Raw genomic sequence first — 13,806 nt, forward strand, 5'->3', positions numbered from 1 at the left:
CTGTGCCAGGTGCCAGGGACAGCGGGGCTGGAGCTGGGGGGGAGTGGGGGGTCAGAACCCGGGGACCCCCAATTTTGGGGACCCCCCAAATCCCTGGGAACCCCCAAAAATCCCTGGAAAACCATCCCAGATTTTTGGGACCCCCTCCCCCCCGGATTCCCTGATCCCAGAGAAATCCTCGCTGGTTTTTGGGAATCTCCCCCCATTCCCAAAGAATCCAAATTTTTGGGGACCCCTCTGATTCCCAAGAAATCCCCAAAAATCCCCTCAATCCCTGAAAAATATCAAATTTTTGGGGAGTTTCCCAATCCCTGAGAAACCCCAGATCCTTGGGAATTCCCAATTTTTGGGGATCTCCTCTGCAATTCCTGGGAATTCCCGATTTTTGGGAATCCTTCAATCCCTGGGGACCCCAAAAATCTCAAGGATCCCCCCCAAAAACTCCAGAACTCTTCCCAGACCTCCCCAAAATCTCAAGAAATCATCAAAAAAAATCCTCCAGGGCCCCCAGAAATATTTGGGGACCACTCCCAAAAGGTTGAGGATCACCCCAAAAATCCTGAGATCCTTCTCAGACCCCAAAAATCTCAGGGACCCCCCCAGGATGCCCCCAAAAAAAACTTCAGGACCCCCCAAAGGCTCGGGGTTGCCAAAAACCCCTCAAAATCCCCCCCAAAAATCCTCAAGGACCCCCCAAAACCTCCCCAAAATCCTCAAGGACTCCCCAAAATCCTCAAGGACCCCCTGAAATTCTCTCAAAATCCTCAAGGACCCCCCAAAACCTCCCCAAAATCCTCAAGGGGCCTTTAAAATCCCCACAAAAGCCTCAAGGACCCCCAAAACTCCCCCAAAAGCTTCGAGGACTCCCCAAAATCCCCAAGGGCCGCTCAAAACCCCCCCCAAAAAAACTTAAGGATCCCCCAAAATCCCTTCAAAATCCTCAAGGACCCCCTAAAATCCTCAAGGACCCCCTGAAATTCCCCTCAAAATCCTCAAGGACCCCCCAGAATCCTCAAGGACCCCCTGAAATTCCCCTCAAAATCCTCAAGGACCCCCCAAACTCCTCAAGGACCCCCTGAAATTCCCCTCAAAATCCTCAAGGACCCCCCAAAATCCCCTCAAAATCCTCAAGGACCCCCCAGAATTCCCCCCAGAATCCTCAAGGGCCCCCTGAAATTCCCCTCAAAATCCTCAAGGACCCCCCAGAATCCTCAAGGGCTCCCCAAAATCCCCTCAAAATCCTCAAGGACCCCCTGAAATTCCCCCAAAATCCTCAAGGACCCTCTGAAATTCCCCCAAAATCCTCAAGGACCCCCTGAAATTCCCCCAAAATCCTCAAGGACCCCCTGAAATTCCCCCAAAATCCTCAAGGACCCTCTGAAATTCCCCCAAAATCCTCAAGGACCCCCCAGAACTCCCCCCAGAATCCTCAAGGACCCCCTGAAATTCCCCCAAAATCCTCAAGGACCCCCTGAAATTCCCCCCAAAACCCTCAAGGACCCTCTGAAATTCCCCCAAAATCCTCAAGGACCCTCTGAAATTCCCCCAAAATCCTCAAGGACCCCCCAGAATTCCCCCCAGAATCCTCAAGGGCCCCCCAAAATCCCCCCAAAACCCTCAAGGACCCCCCAACCCCCCCAGGGCCCCCCCGGGCTCCCTCAGAGGCTCCCCCAGAACCCCCCCAAACCCTCGGGGACTCCCCAAAAACTCCCCCCGTGCCCCCCCCCGAGGCCTCCCCGCCCCTCCCGGGATTCCCCCCCTCAGCCCCGGGCCCGCCCCGGCCCCGCCCCCGCCCCGGGGCTGAGGAAGGCCCCGAGCCCGCGGGGGCCGCGTCCGGCCCGGAGCAAGGAGGGGCCGCGCACCGACCCGAGTATCCCGGAGGGTCCCGGACGGTGCCGGGGGGTGCGGCCGGGCTCAGTGGCGGCCGCCGCGGGTCCCCCCGGCCGCTCCAGCGCCGGCCCCGGGACCGGGCCCCGCCGCCGCCATCTTTAACGCGCCGCCCCCGCCGCCTCGCTTGGCGGCACCGGCCGACGCTTTTGCGGCACCGCGGGCGTCGCTTTACGGCAGCGGCCGTTGCACGACAGCAACGGGGGCGCCCCCCCAACCCCCGGCGTTGCCATGGGAACCGCCCCCCCTCCCGGGGTTTTTATGGGGTCGCTTTGTCTCCCCCGATCTTGTGGGGTCACCCCTGTTTAGGGTCACTGCAGGACCCCCCGATGGTGTTGTGGGGTCACCCCGTGACCTCCTGTTACGGTAAGGTCGTAAACACCGCCTTGGTGTTGTGGGGCCACCCTTGTTTAGGGTCAGTGTGGGGTCACCGTGTTTAGGGTCACTGTGGGGTCAGTGTGGGGTCACCGTGTTTAGGGTCACTGTGGGGCCACCCTTGTTTAGGGTCACTGTGGGGTCACCGTGTTTAGGGTCACTGTGGGGTCAGTGTGGGGTCACCGTGTTTAGGGTCACTGTGGGGTCAGTGTGGGGTCACCCCTGTTTAGGGTCACTGCGGGGTCCCTGTGGGGTCACCGTGTTTAGGGTCACTGTGGGGTCACCCCTGTTTAGGGTCCTGTGGGGTCACCTTCTTTAGGGTCACTGTGGGGTCACTATGGAGCCACCCCCGTTTAGGGTCACTGTGGGGTCACTGTGGGGTCACCTTGTTTAGGGTCACTGTAGGGTCACCCCTGTTTAGGGTCCTGTAGGGTCACCCTTGTCTAGGGTCCCTGTGGGGTCACCGTGTTTAGGGTCACTCTGGTGTCACCGTGTTTAGGGTCACTGCTGTCCCTCCCCAGTGTTGTTATAGGGTCATTCCCAGCCCCTCAGTGTTACTGTAGGGTCACTTTGCGCCCCCAGTGTTGTTATGGGGTTGGCCCTGTTTAGGGTCACTGCTGTCCCCTCCCAGGGTTACTGTAGGGTCAACTCTGTGTCCCCACCTTGGTGCTGTAGGGTCACTTTGTGTCCCCCTGTGTCACCCCTCGGTTAGGGTCACTCTGCCCCCCACTGTCCCTATAGGGCCACCCCATTTCTGTAGGGTCACTCTGTCCCCCACTGTCCCTATAGGGCCACCCCATTTCTATAGGGTCACTCTGTCCCCCACTGTCCCTATAGGGCCACCCCATTTCTATAGGGTCACTCTGTCCCCCACTGTCCCTATAGGGCCACCCCATTTCTATAGGGTCACTCTGCCCCCCATTGTCCCTATAGGGCCACCCCATTTCTGTAGGGTCACTCTGCCCCCACTGTCCCTATAGGGCCACCCCATTTCTATAGGGTCACTCTGCCCCCACTGTCCCTATAGGGCCACCCCATTTCTATAGGGTCACTCTGCCCCCCCACTGTCCCTATAGGGCCACCCCATTTCTATAGGGTCACTCTGCCCCCACTGTCCCTATAGGGCCACCCCATTTCTATAGGGTCACTCTGCCCCCCCACTGTCCCTATAGGGCCACCCCATTTCTGTAGGGTCACTCTGTCCCCCCACTGTCCCTATAGGGCCACCCCATTTCTATAGGGTCACTCTGTCCCCCCACTGTCCCTATAGGGCCACCCCATTTCTATAGGGTCACTCTGTCCCCCAATGTCCCTATAGGGCCACCCCATTTCTATAGGGTCACTCTGCCCCCCCACTGTCCCTATAGGGCCACCCCATTTCTATAGGGTCACTCTGTCCCCCCAGTGTCCCTATAGGGCCACCCCATTTCTATAGGGTCACTCTGTCCCCCCAGTGTCCCTATAGGGCCACCCCATTTCTATAGGGTCACTCTGCCCCCCCACTGTCCCTATAGGGCCACCCCATTTCTGTAGGGTCCCCAATCCCAGCCAGAGCCGCTCCCGTCACCAACTCTTTATTGGGGACACAGGTGGGGGGCGAGGGGGTGACATCTCCCCAGATGGGGGGGTCCCTGCACCCCCCAGCCCCAGGAAAACCCCGAAATGTTTGTGGGGTGAGGGTCTCCACCCCTCGGGCTCCTCTTCGTCCTCCTCGGGGGCGGCCGCGCCGGGGGATCCCGAAGGGCCCTACATGAGGCGGCACTGCTCCCCACTCACCCCCCCCGGCAGCTCCAGGTTGAATCCGGGGGGCTGTGGGGGCACAGCGGGGTCACCCCCAATCTCTGGGGTCACCCCAAACCCGTGGGGTCATCCCAAATCTGTGGGGTCATCCCAATTCTCTGGGGTCACCCCCAATCTCTGGGGTCACCCCAAACCCATGGGGTCACCCCGAATCTGTGGGGTCACCCCCAATCTCTGGGGTCACCCCAAACCCGTGGGGTCATCCCAAATCTGTGGGGTCATCCCAATTCTCTGAGGTCACCCCTAATCTGTGGGGTCATCCCGAATCACTGGGGTCACCCCAAATCTGTGGGGTCAACCCGAATCTGTGGGGTCACCCCGAATCTGTGGGGTCACCCCGAATCTCTGGGGTCATCCCGAATCTCTGGGGTCATCCCAAATCTCTGGGGTCACCCCGAATCTGTGGGGTCACCCTGAATCTCTGGGGTCACCCCGAATCTCTGGGGTCACCCTGAATCCATGGGGTCACCCCAAACCCATGGGGTCATCCCGAATCTCTGGGGTCACCCCGAATCTGTGGGGTCACCCTGAATCTCTGGGGTCACCCCGAATCTCTGGGGTCACCCTGAATCCATGGGGTCACCCCAAATCCATGGGGTAATCCCAATTCTCTGAGGTCACCCCTGATCTGTGGGGTCATCCTGAATCTCTGGGGTCACCCCGAATCTGTGGGGTCATCCTGAATCTCTGGGGTCACCCCAAATCTGTGGGGTCACCCCAATTCTTATCACTCCAGTTCTTGTGGGATCACCCCAGTTCTTGTGGGGTCACCCCAGTTCTTATGGGATCACCCCAATTCTCTGGGATTGCCCCAAAGCGTTGGGGTGACCCCAAATCCTTGTAGGGCGCTGTCCCCAAACACTCACCGTGTCCCCGGCCAGCTCCTTGGGGGGGTGGCCCAGGTCCTGCAGCTGTGAGGGGACAGAAGGAGGGGACACGGGGACATGGTGACACAGGGACACGGGGACATGGGGACACGGGGACATGGGGACACAGGGACACGGTGACACGGGGACACGGGGACACAGGGACAGGGACACAGGGACAGGGACACAGGGACACAGGGACACGGGGACACGGGGACACAGGGACACAGGGACACGGGGACACGGGGACACGGGGACACAGGGACATGGGGACACAGGGACACAGGGACACGGGGACATGGTGACACAGGGACACGGTGACATGGGGACACGGTGACACAGGGACATGGGGACACGGTGACACAGGGACACGGGGACACGGTGACACGGGGACATGGGGACACGGGGACACGGTGACACGGGGACACAGTGACATGGGGACACGGTGACACAGGGACACGGTGACACGGGGACAGGGAGGGGACACAGAGAGGGGACGCAGAGACACAAAGAGGGGATGCAGGGACACAGAGAGGACCAGAGGGACACAGAGGGAGGACAGAGGTGACACAGGGACACAGAAAGGTGACACAGGGACAGAGAGGGGACAGAGGGACACACAGAGGTGACACAGGGACACAGAAAGGTGACACAGGGACATGGAGAGGTGACACAGTGACACACACAGAGAGGTGACACAGTGACACACAGGTGACACAGTGACACACACAGAGAGGTGACACAGTGACACACAGAGGTGACACAGTGACACAGAGGGACACAGGTGACACAGTGACACACAGAGAGGAGACACAGTGACACAGAGGGAGGACACAGGGACACACAGGTGACACAGTGACACAGAGGTGACACAGTGACACATAGGGAGGACAGAGGTGACACAGAGGTGACACAGAGGTGACACAGTGACACACAGAGAGGAGCAGAGGGACACAGAGGGAGGACAGAGGGACACAGAGGTGACACAGATGTGACACCCAGAGGTGACACAGTGACACAGAGAGGTGACACAGTGACAAACAGAGAGGGGACAGAGGGGGTCAGGGACACAGAGGGAGGACAGAGGGACACAAAGGTGACACCGAGGTGACACAGTGACAGAGAGGTGACACAGTGACACACACAGAGGTGACACCGAGGTGACACCGAGAGGGGACACAGGGGTCAGGGACACAGAGGGACACAGAGGTGACACGGTGACAGAGAGGTGACACCGAGAGGGGACACAGGGGGTCAGGGACACAGAGAGGAGCAGAGGGACACAGAGGGACACAGAGGGAGGACACAGTGACAGAGAGGTGACACAGTGACACCGAGGTGACACGGAGAGGGGACACAGGGGGTCAGGGCGTGGCCCCCCGTACCTGCTGCATCAGCTCCAGCAGCGTCTCGAAGCGCTGCCGCCGCTGCCCCTCGGGCTCCCCCGGCCGCTCCCGCTCCAGCTCGCCGCAGATCCGCAGCATCAGCGCCTGCTGCGCCACGAAGCGCTGCCGCTGCTCCGGGGCCAGCGACGCCTCGTGCTGCCGCAGCCACTCCGGGTACTGGGGACACGCGGGGACGCTGAGGGGACAGCGGGGGAACGGGGAACGGGACACCCCCCCGGGGACACCCCCGTGGGACACAGCCGCGGGACACCACTGTGGGACACCGCTGTGGGACACCCCTGTGGGACACCCCCCTGGGACACCCCTGTGGGACACCCTGGTGGGACACCCCCCTGGGACACCCCCCTGGGACACCCCCCACGGGACACCCCCCACGGGACACCCCCCACGGGACACCCCTGTGGGACACCCCCGTGGGACACAGCCGTGGGACACAGTCGTGGGACACCGCTGTGGGACACCCCCCATGGGACACCCCTGTGGGACACCCCTGTGGGACACCCCTGTGGGACACCCCCCATGGGACACCCCGGTGGGACACCCCTGTGGGACACTCCTGTGGGACACCGCTGTGGGACACCCCTGTGGGACACCCCTGTGGGACACCCTGGGGTACCCCCGTGGGACACCCCTGTTGGACACCCCCCTGGGACACCCCCCATGGGACACCCCTGTGGGACACCCCTGTGGGACACCCCTGTGGGACACAGCCATGGGACACCCCTGTGGGACACCCCCCCGGGACCACCCCCGTGGGACACCCCTGTGGGACACAGCCGTGGGACACCCCTGTGGGACACCGCTGTGGGACACCCCTGTGGGACACCCCTGTGGGACACCCCCTGGGACACAGCCGTGGGACACCCCTGTGGGACACTCCTGTGGGACACCCCCCATGGGACACCCCCGTGGGACACCCCCGTGGGACACTCCTGTGGGACACCGCTGTGGGACACCGCTGTGGGACACCCCTGTCGGACACCCCTGTGGGACACAGCCATGGGACACAGCCATGGGACACCCCTGTGGGACACCCCTGTGGGACACCCCGGGATCCCCGGGGAATGGACCAGTGAGGCCCTGAGGGTGACAGGGACAGACCCCAGGGACAGCGGGGAACCCCCAGTACACCCCAAAAGGGACAGGGACACTCTGGGGGTGACAGGGACAGACCCCAGGGACAGGGGGGAACCCCCAGTACACCCCAAAAGGGACAGGGACACTCTGAGGGTGACAGGGACAGACCCTGGGGATAGGGGGGAACACCTGATACACCCCAAAAGCGACAGGGACACCCTGGGGGTGACAGGGACAGACCCCGGGGACAGGGGGGAACCCCAAGACCAACCCTGGGGACAGCAGAGACCCCCCAATACACCCCAAAAGCGACAGGGACATGCTGGGGGTGACAGGGACAGACCCTGGGGACAGCAGGGAGAACTCCCAATACAGCCCAGAAGGGACAGGGACACTCTGGGGGTGACAGGGACCGCCCCATGTCCCCATGACCCCTACACTTTCCATGCCCCAAGGGACACCCCGAGTTTTGGGGGGGTTTTTTGGGGTCCCCTCCCCAAATTTTTGGGGTCCCACCTTCTCGGTGATCTCCTTGAGGGAGGGGTAGAGCACGTGGCCAGCAGGGACCGCCCCATGTCCCCATGACCCCCACATTTCCCACACCCCAAGGGACACCCCGAGTTTGGGGGGGTTTTTTGGGGTCCCCTCCCCAAATTTTTGGGGTCCCACCTTTTCGGTGATCTCCTTGAGGGAGGGGTAGAGCACGTCCTTGGACAGCAGGGACTCCATGATGCTGCGCATGACGGGCAGGACGCCGTCCCCGCCGCCCTCCTCCAGCCCCAGCCCCTCCAGGGCCTTGGCCAGCTCCTCCTCCGAGCCCGGGGAATTCTGCGGGATCCCCCCGTGAGCCCCCCGGGACCCCCGGGATGCCGGGAGAGCCCCCCAGGATCCCGGGAAAGGGGTGGGGATACCTGCAGGTCATTGGCGTTCTTGGCCAGCCCGCTCAGGGTCTCCTTGAGGCAGGAGGTGAATTCCTGCTGCGAGGCCGCGTCGCTGCCTGTGGGGTCGGGAATGTGTGGGATCGGGAATGGGATCGGGAATGGGATCGGGAATGGGATTGGGAATGGGATCGGGAATGGGATCGGGAATGGGATCGGGAATGGGGTCGGGAATGGGATCAGGGATGGGGTCGGGAATGGGATTGGGAATGGGATCGGGAATGGGATCGGGAGTGGGATCAGGAATGGGATCGGGAGTGGGATCGGGAATGGGATTGGGAATGGGATCGGGAATGGGATTGGGAATGGGAGCGGGAATGGGATCGGGAATGGGATCGGGAATGGGATCGGGAATGGGATCGGGAGTGGGATCAGGAATGGGATCGGGAGTGGGATCGGGAATGGGATTGGGAATGGGATCGGGAATGGGATTGGGAATGGGAGCGGGAGTGGGATCGGGATCGGGAATGGGATCGGGAATGGGATCGGGGATGGGATCGGGAATGGGATCGGGAATGGGATCGGGAGTGGGATCGGGAGTGGGGTCGGGAATGGGATCGGGAATGGGATCGGGAGTGGGATCGGGAGTGGGATCGGGAATGGGATCGGGAATGGGATCGGGAATGGGGTCGGGAATGGGGTCGGGAATGGGATCGGGAATGGGATCGGGAATGGGATCGGGGGTGGGATTGAGGATGGGATCGGGAGTGGGATCGGGAGTGGGATCGGGAATGGGATTGGGAGTGGGATCAGGAATGGGATCGGGAATGGGATCGGGGGTGGGATCGGGAGTGGGATCGGGAGTGGGGTCGGGAATGGGATTGGGAGTGGGGTCGGGAATGGGATTGGGAATGGGATTGGGAGTGGGATCGGGAATGGGATCGGGAATGGGATCGGGAATGGGGATAATGGGGATAATGAGGAGTCCTGCTGGCCCTGATCCCAAATGGGGTTGGAATGGGATCAGGAATAGGACTGGGAATGGGGATAATGGGGAGTCCTGCTGGCCACGATCCCAAATGGGGTTGGGAATGGGATTGGGACTGGGATCAGGGACTGGGATCAGGAACAGGGACAGGGAAAAGGGACTGGGATCAGGGACAGGGACTGGGAAAAGGGGAACTGGAACATGAACCCCTCCATGGACTGGGATCAGGGACTGGGACAGGGATTGGGATCAGGGACAGGGACTGGGATCAGGGACTGGGATCAGGGACTGGGATCAGGAACAGGGACTGGGAAAAGGGGAACTGGAACATGAACCCCTCCAGGGACTGGGATCAGGGACAGGGACAGGGATTGGGATCAGGGACAGGGACTGGGATCAGGGACTGGGATCAGGGACTGGGATCAGGAACAGGGACTGGGAAAAGGGGAACTGGAACATGAACCCCTCCAGGGACTGGGATCAGGGACTGGGATCAGGGACCAGGAACAGTGACAGGGAACAGGGACTGGGATTGGAAACATGGAACAGGGTCTAGGATCAGGAACAGGGACAGGGACCAGGAACAGCCACACGCACTGAGGTGCCCAGGGCCGTCCCGGAGTGGGATCCCCACATTCCCAACCCACCCACCGACTTTTCCAGCAGCTTCCGAGAGCTTCTGGAACTGCTCCACGAGCTGTGGCTCCTGCCGGGCCAGCTCCTGCATGGCCTCCTGGAACTCGGCCGCCGCCTGCGCCGCCAGCTCGCCCTCGAAGAGCTCCTGGAAGAACCTCTCCTGCGAGGAGAAGAGCGAGCCCTGGGCGCGGGGTCAGCGCGGCCACACGGCCCCGAAACGGGGGCAAAACGGGGTTTTTGGGGGTCCCACCTCGGCGGAGTCGGCGGCGGAGGGAGGGGAGGGGGGAGAGGAGGAGCTGGCAGGGGGAGGGGGCGCGGGGCGGCTGCGCTCGAAGTCGTCCAGAGCACCTGTGGGGTGGAGGGGATTGGGGTCAGGGGACCCCAAAAAGGGGTTGGAAAAAGGGGGGCTTGCACCCCACGGGAACACGGATTGATTGTACCCCAAATCTGCACCCCAAAACTGCACCCTAATAATTTCTGTAATTGATGGCGGTCCAATAAATGCAGCCCCCAAAAGTAATGGAACTCCATAACTGCACCCCAAAAACTCCCACCGCTGATTGTACCCCAATAACTGCACCCCAATAGCCACTGCCCCACAGACCCCCAACCAACTGCACCCCAATAGTGCCCACCCCTAATTGCACCCCAGCACCTGCACCCCAAATCCCCCTGCACCCCCCAATCCCCAACCCCACCACACCCTATGAACTGCACCCCAATAATCCCCAGCCCTATTGCAGCCCAACAACCCCCCCCAGGTGCCCTGCACACCCACGAGCTGCACCCCAATAATCTTCAGGCCTCAAAAAAAAAACCACCAGCCCGAGTGCACCCCAATAACCCAACCCCCCCTGCACCCCAAAACTGCACCCCAATAGCCCCCACCCCTAATTGCACCCCAAAACTGCACCTCAATAGCCTCCACCCCTAACTGCGCCCCAAAACTGCACCCCAATAGCCTCCACCCCTAACTGCACCCCAAAATCCTCATCGCCCTGTACCCCAGTAGCCCCCAGACCCCAATAATCCCCGACCCCAATTGCACCCCAATGACCCCCGAGCCCCTCCGAACCCCAAAATCCCCCCAGCCCCTCACGACCCCCCCTCACCCCAATAACCCCAGAACCCCCCCTCACCCCAATGACCCCCGAGCCCCTCCGAACCCCAAACCTCCCCCAGCCCCTCACGACCCCCGACCCCAATGACCCTCGACCCCAATTACACCCCAATGACCCCCGAGCCCCTCCGAACCCCAAAATCCACCCAGCCCCTCACGACCCCCCCTCACCCCAATAACCCCAGAATCCCCCCGAGCCCCAAAGACCCCCGAGCCCCTCCAAACCCCAAACCCCCCCCAGCCCCTCACGACCCCCGACCCCAATGACCCCCGACCCCAATTACACCCCAATGACCCCCGAGCCCCTCCGAACCCCAAAACCCCCCCAGCCCCTCACGACCCCCGACCCCCATTGCACCCCAATGACCCCATAGGCCCTCCAAACTCCAAAACCCCCCAACCCTTCAGACCCCCCCCTCACCCCAATAACCCCCGACCCCCCCCACCCCAATGACCCCCGAGCTCCTCCAAACCCCAAAAATCCCCCCAGCCCCTCACGACCCCCGACCCCCCCCTCACCCCAATGACTCCCGACCCCCATCGCACCCCGTGACTCACCGGTGACACTCAGCCCCCCCCTCCCCGCACCCCAACGACCCCCGGGCCCCTCCGGACCCCCCCTCACCCCGGGACCCCCGGTCCCCCCTCACTCTCCAGCAGCTCCTCCAGCTCCGGGTCGGGCCCCGAGCCCGGGCCCGGCTCCGCCGCCATCTTGGCCCGCTCCGCCCTCCGCCGCCAGGGGGCGCTGCCGCTGGACACGCCCCCTCCCGCCCCTGGACACGCCCCCTGCTGTAGCCACGCCTCCAAAACCCGGAACGGAATCGGGAGCTGGGAACGGGAACGGGAACGGGATCGGGAACGGGATCGGGAACCGGAACGGGATCGGGAACCGGGATCAGGAGCGGGAACGGGATCGGGAACGGGAACCGGAACGGGTTCGGGAGCTGGGAACGGGATCGGGAACGGGAACGGGAACAGGAAATGGGATTGGGAACGGGATCGGGATCAGGAACGGGTTCGGGAGCTGGGAACCGGATCGGGAACGGGAACGGGAACAGGGAATGGGATTGGGAACGGGATCGGGATCGGGATCGGGATCGGGATCGGGATCGGGAACGGGATCGGGTTCGGGATCAGGAACGGGTTCGGGAGCTGGGAACCGGATCGGGAACGGGAACCGGGATCGGGAACGGGAACCGGGACTGGGAACGGAGATCGGGGACAGGAACCGGGATCAGGAACCAGGAACGGAAAGAGGAACCGGGAACGGGGACAAAGAGGGATCGGGGACCGGGATGGGAGACAAGGACTGGGAACGGGGAACGGGAACCGGGAACGGGAACGGGAACAAGGACCGGCATCAGAAACAGTGACGGGAACAGGGATCGGAACCGGGAACGGTGACGGGAACAGGGATCGGAACCGGGATCAGAACCGGGAACAGGGATCGGAACCGGGAACAGGGATCAGAACCGGGATCGGAACAGGGATCGGAACCGGGAACAGAACCGGGAACAGGGATCGGAACCGGGAACAGGGATCGGAACCGGGAACAGGGATCAGAACCGGGAACAGGGATCGGAACCGGGAACAGGGATCAGAACCGGGAACAGGGATCGGAACCGGGAACAGGGATCGGAACCGGGAACAGAACCGGGAACAGGGATCGGAACCGGGATCAGAACCGGGAACAGGGATCGGAACCGGGAACAGGGATCGGAACCGGGAACAGGGATCAGAACCGGGAACAGGGATCGGAACCGGGAACAGGGATCGGAACCGGGAACAGGGATCAGAACCGGGAACAGGGATCAGAACCGGGAACAGGGATCGGAACCGGGAACAGGGATCAGAACCGGGAACAGGGATCAGAACCGGGAACAGGGATCAGAACCGGGATCAGAACCGGGAACAGGGATCAGAACCGGGATCAGAACCGGGATCAGAACCGGGAACAGGGATCGGAACCGGGAACGGTGACGGGAACAGGGATCAGAACCGGGAACAGGGATCGGAACCGGGAACAGGGATCAGAACCGGGAACAGGGATCAGAACCGGGAACAGGGATCGGAACCGGGAACAGGGATCAGAACCGGGAACAGGGATCAGAACCGGGATCAGAACCGGGAACAGGGATCAGAACCGGGAACAGGGATCAGAACCGGGATCAGAACCGGGAACAGGGATCAGAACCGGGATCAGAACCGGGATCAGAACCGGGAACAGGGATCGGAACCGGGAACGGTGACGGGAACAGGGATCAGAACCGGGAACAGGGATCGGAACCGGGAACAGGGATCGGAACCGGGAACAGGGATCAGAACCGGGAACAGGGATCGGAACCGGGAACAGGGATCAGAACCGGGAACAGGGATCGGAACCGGGAACAGGGATCAGAACCGGGAACAGGGATCAGAACCGGGATCAGAACCGGGAACAGGGATCAGAACCGGGAACAGGGATCAGAACCGGGATCAGAACCGGGAACAGGGATCAGAACCGGGATCAGAACCGGGATCAGAACCGGGAACAGGGATCGGAACCGGGAACGGTGACGGGAACAGGGATCAGAACCGGGAACAGGGATCAGAACCGGGAACAGGGATCGGAACCGGGAACAGGGATCAGAACCGGGAACAGGGATCAGAACCGGGAACAGGGATCAGAACAGGGATCGGAACCGGGAACCGGGATCAGAACCGGGAACAGGGATCGGAACCGGGAACAGGGATCAGAACCGGGAACAGGGATCAGAACCGGGAACAGGGATCA

General features: G+C 62.1%; 2 protein-coding genes and 1 long non-coding RNA gene across 6 annotated transcripts in view; 1 reads left to right on the forward strand and 2 right to left on the reverse strand.

Moving 5' to 3' along the window:
• The window catches only part of DCAF8 (DDB1 and CUL4 associated factor 8), a 31,959-nt gene extending 29,956 nt beyond the window's left edge, over positions 1 to 2,003 (reverse strand). Inside the window, exons 1-2 of one of the 3 annotated variants that reach the window (XM_086866412.1) lie at positions 1,867 to 2,003; positions 1 to 33 (exon numbers count right to left, since the gene is read on the reverse strand). The gene's annotated coding sequence lies outside the window, so the exon portion shown is untranslated. Of the gene's footprint in view, positions 1,046 to 1,862 lie in introns of those variants that run through there. The other 2 variants (XM_086866414.1, XM_086866413.1) reach the window with 2 other exon arrangements.
• Positions 2,004 to 3,820: 1,817 nt separating this feature from the next.
• Positions 3,821 to 11,799, reverse strand: PEX19 (peroxisomal biogenesis factor 19). 2 transcript variants are annotated; one of them, XM_086866450.1, is made up of 8 exons: positions 11,684 to 11,799; positions 10,164 to 10,261; positions 9,929 to 10,073; positions 8,323 to 8,408; positions 8,081 to 8,239; positions 6,314 to 6,490; positions 4,929 to 4,973; positions 3,821 to 4,071 (listed from the first exon to the last, which is right to left on the reverse strand). In XM_086866450.1, exons 1-8 carry the CDS (start codon positions 11,742 to 11,744, stop codon positions 4,009 to 4,011), a joined length of 834 nt encoding a protein of 277 aa, XP_086722576.1. In that variant the 5' UTR covers positions 11,745 to 11,799; the 3' UTR covers positions 3,821 to 4,008. The 2 variants fall into 2 exon arrangements, with proteins under 2 accessions (XP_086722576.1, XP_086722575.1); XM_086866449.1 differs by having other exon boundaries at positions 9,929 to 10,094.
• LOC147648818 (uncharacterized) lies at positions 5,893 to 6,320 on the forward strand. Its single transcript, XR_015279951.1, has 3 exons — positions 5,893 to 5,908; positions 6,036 to 6,088; positions 6,157 to 6,320. It is a non-coding gene; the product is annotated as an uncharacterized LOC147648818 (long non-coding RNA).
• Positions 11,800 to 13,806: the final 2,007 nt, after the last annotated feature.

Source organism: Cyanistes caeruleus, chromosome 30, assembly GCF_971803275.1.
Source record: "Cyanistes caeruleus chromosome 30, bCyaCae1.hap1.1, whole genome shotgun sequence".
Classification (NCBI taxonomy): Eukaryota; Metazoa; Chordata; class Aves; order Passeriformes; family Paridae; genus Cyanistes; species Cyanistes caeruleus.